This window comes from Priapulus caudatus, unplaced genomic scaffold (genome assembly GCF_000485595.1).
Source record: "Priapulus caudatus unplaced genomic scaffold, Priapulus_caudatus-5.0.1 Scaffold1718, whole genome shotgun sequence".
Lineage (NCBI taxonomy): Eukaryota > Metazoa > Priapulida > Priapulimorpha > Priapulimorphida > Priapulidae > Priapulus > Priapulus caudatus.
Window position 1 is genome coordinate 33,660 of NW_014578779.1, and position 1,449 is coordinate 35,108.

Consider the following 1,449-nt stretch of genomic DNA (forward strand, 5'->3'; position numbering starts at 1 on the left):
AGCCGGTGAGTGAGGAGGAGGACGTGTATCTGTACAGCCGGTGAGTGAGGAGGAGGACGTGTATCTGTACAGCCGGTGAGTAAGTGAGTGAATACGGGCGTCAACGTATTAGCCAGCGAGCCAGCGAACCGTGATTTGCACGGTCAGTTTTGAAACTGCACGGCCAAAAATGTGTAGCACGGCCTAATATATTGATGTAAAGTCGTGTACATTTGTCAAATTGCACTCCCAAATATTTTTTCTGCACTCCCACAATACTCATTCCTGGCTAATGCCCTGACGGGTGGGTGTGTGTGCGCGTAGGAAACGCGTATAGCTATACGAAGTACATACAAAACGCAGTTTTTTTGTCAGTATAGCTATACGCGTTTCAAACCGAGTATAGCTATACGTGGTCGTTCACACGAGGAACATTTGTTCTGAGTACGCTTACGAAAGTGAGTCTTAGCTACGTGTGACCGCGATATTAAACCGACTATCTAACGAATAAATCAAAAAACTGCATAAGTGTAGACAAATACGTAGTACGTCACATACGACGTTTTCGCCGTCTGCATTACGCGTCACTTACGACGTTTCTGTCGTCTGCGCTGCATCACATACGACGTTTTTGTCGTCTGCGTTGCGCGTCACTTACGACGTTTTCGTCGTCTGCGTTACGCGTCACTTACGACGTTTCTGTCGTCTGCGATACGCGTCACATACAGCGTTTTTGATGTGCGTGCGTGTTTATGTGTGTGCGTGTATCTGAAAATATTTCAAATAGTAATAATAACCCATTACGTCACTTACGACGTTCTTGTCGTCTGCGTTGCGCGTCACTTACGACGTTTTTGTCGTCTGCGTTGCGCGTCACTTACGACGTTCTCGTCGTCTGCAGCTCGCTGGCGGAGGCCGGCTACGCAGACGTCGCCCTCAACTGCGAGGCGGCGCGTTTCCTCGCGGCGGCCGTGCGTCGTTGCCACGGCGACGCATCCTCGCTCATCGACGCCGCACAGTGGGATTTCGTGCTGTGCAGTGCTGTCGCATGGATGCAGGTGAGTGATTAACAAATAATAGTGTAGATAGTATCGATTATAGATAATATATATAATAGAATAGCTAGGAGGAGGAGGAAGAAGAGGGGGTGGAGGAGGAGGAGGCGGGAGGGAGGAGAAGGTAGGTTGGCATACATGCAGTGGGATTTCGTGCTGTGCAGTGCTGTCGCAGTGGTTAACGAATAACAGAATAGCTCTGACAGGGCATGAAATTCTGCACCGGCCCAGAGGACTGGCAACAGCACTTTTTTACCAGCCCTCACCATAATTTACCAGCACTCAGAAATTTTTACACAAATTTTTTGACAATTTTTTTAGACTGATAAAAAAATGTAATTATTATATATTGTGTATTATTATTATATTATCTTCTCTCTCTCTCTCTCTCTCTCTCTCTCTCTCTCTCTCTCTC

At 47.3% G+C, this 1,449-nt stretch overlaps 1 protein-coding gene across 1 annotated transcript in view; it reads left to right on the forward strand.

Moving 5' to 3' along the window:
- Positions 1-1,449, forward strand: part of LOC106817415 (E3 ubiquitin-protein ligase listerin-like) — a 5,716-nt gene that overhangs the window by 2,069 nt on the left and 2,198 nt on the right. Inside the window, exon 3 of the mRNA XM_014822080.1 lies at positions 881-1,037. Coding sequence (XP_014677566.1) covers positions 881-1,037 — 157 coding nt within the window. The remainder of the gene's footprint in view (positions 1-880; positions 1,038-1,449) is intronic.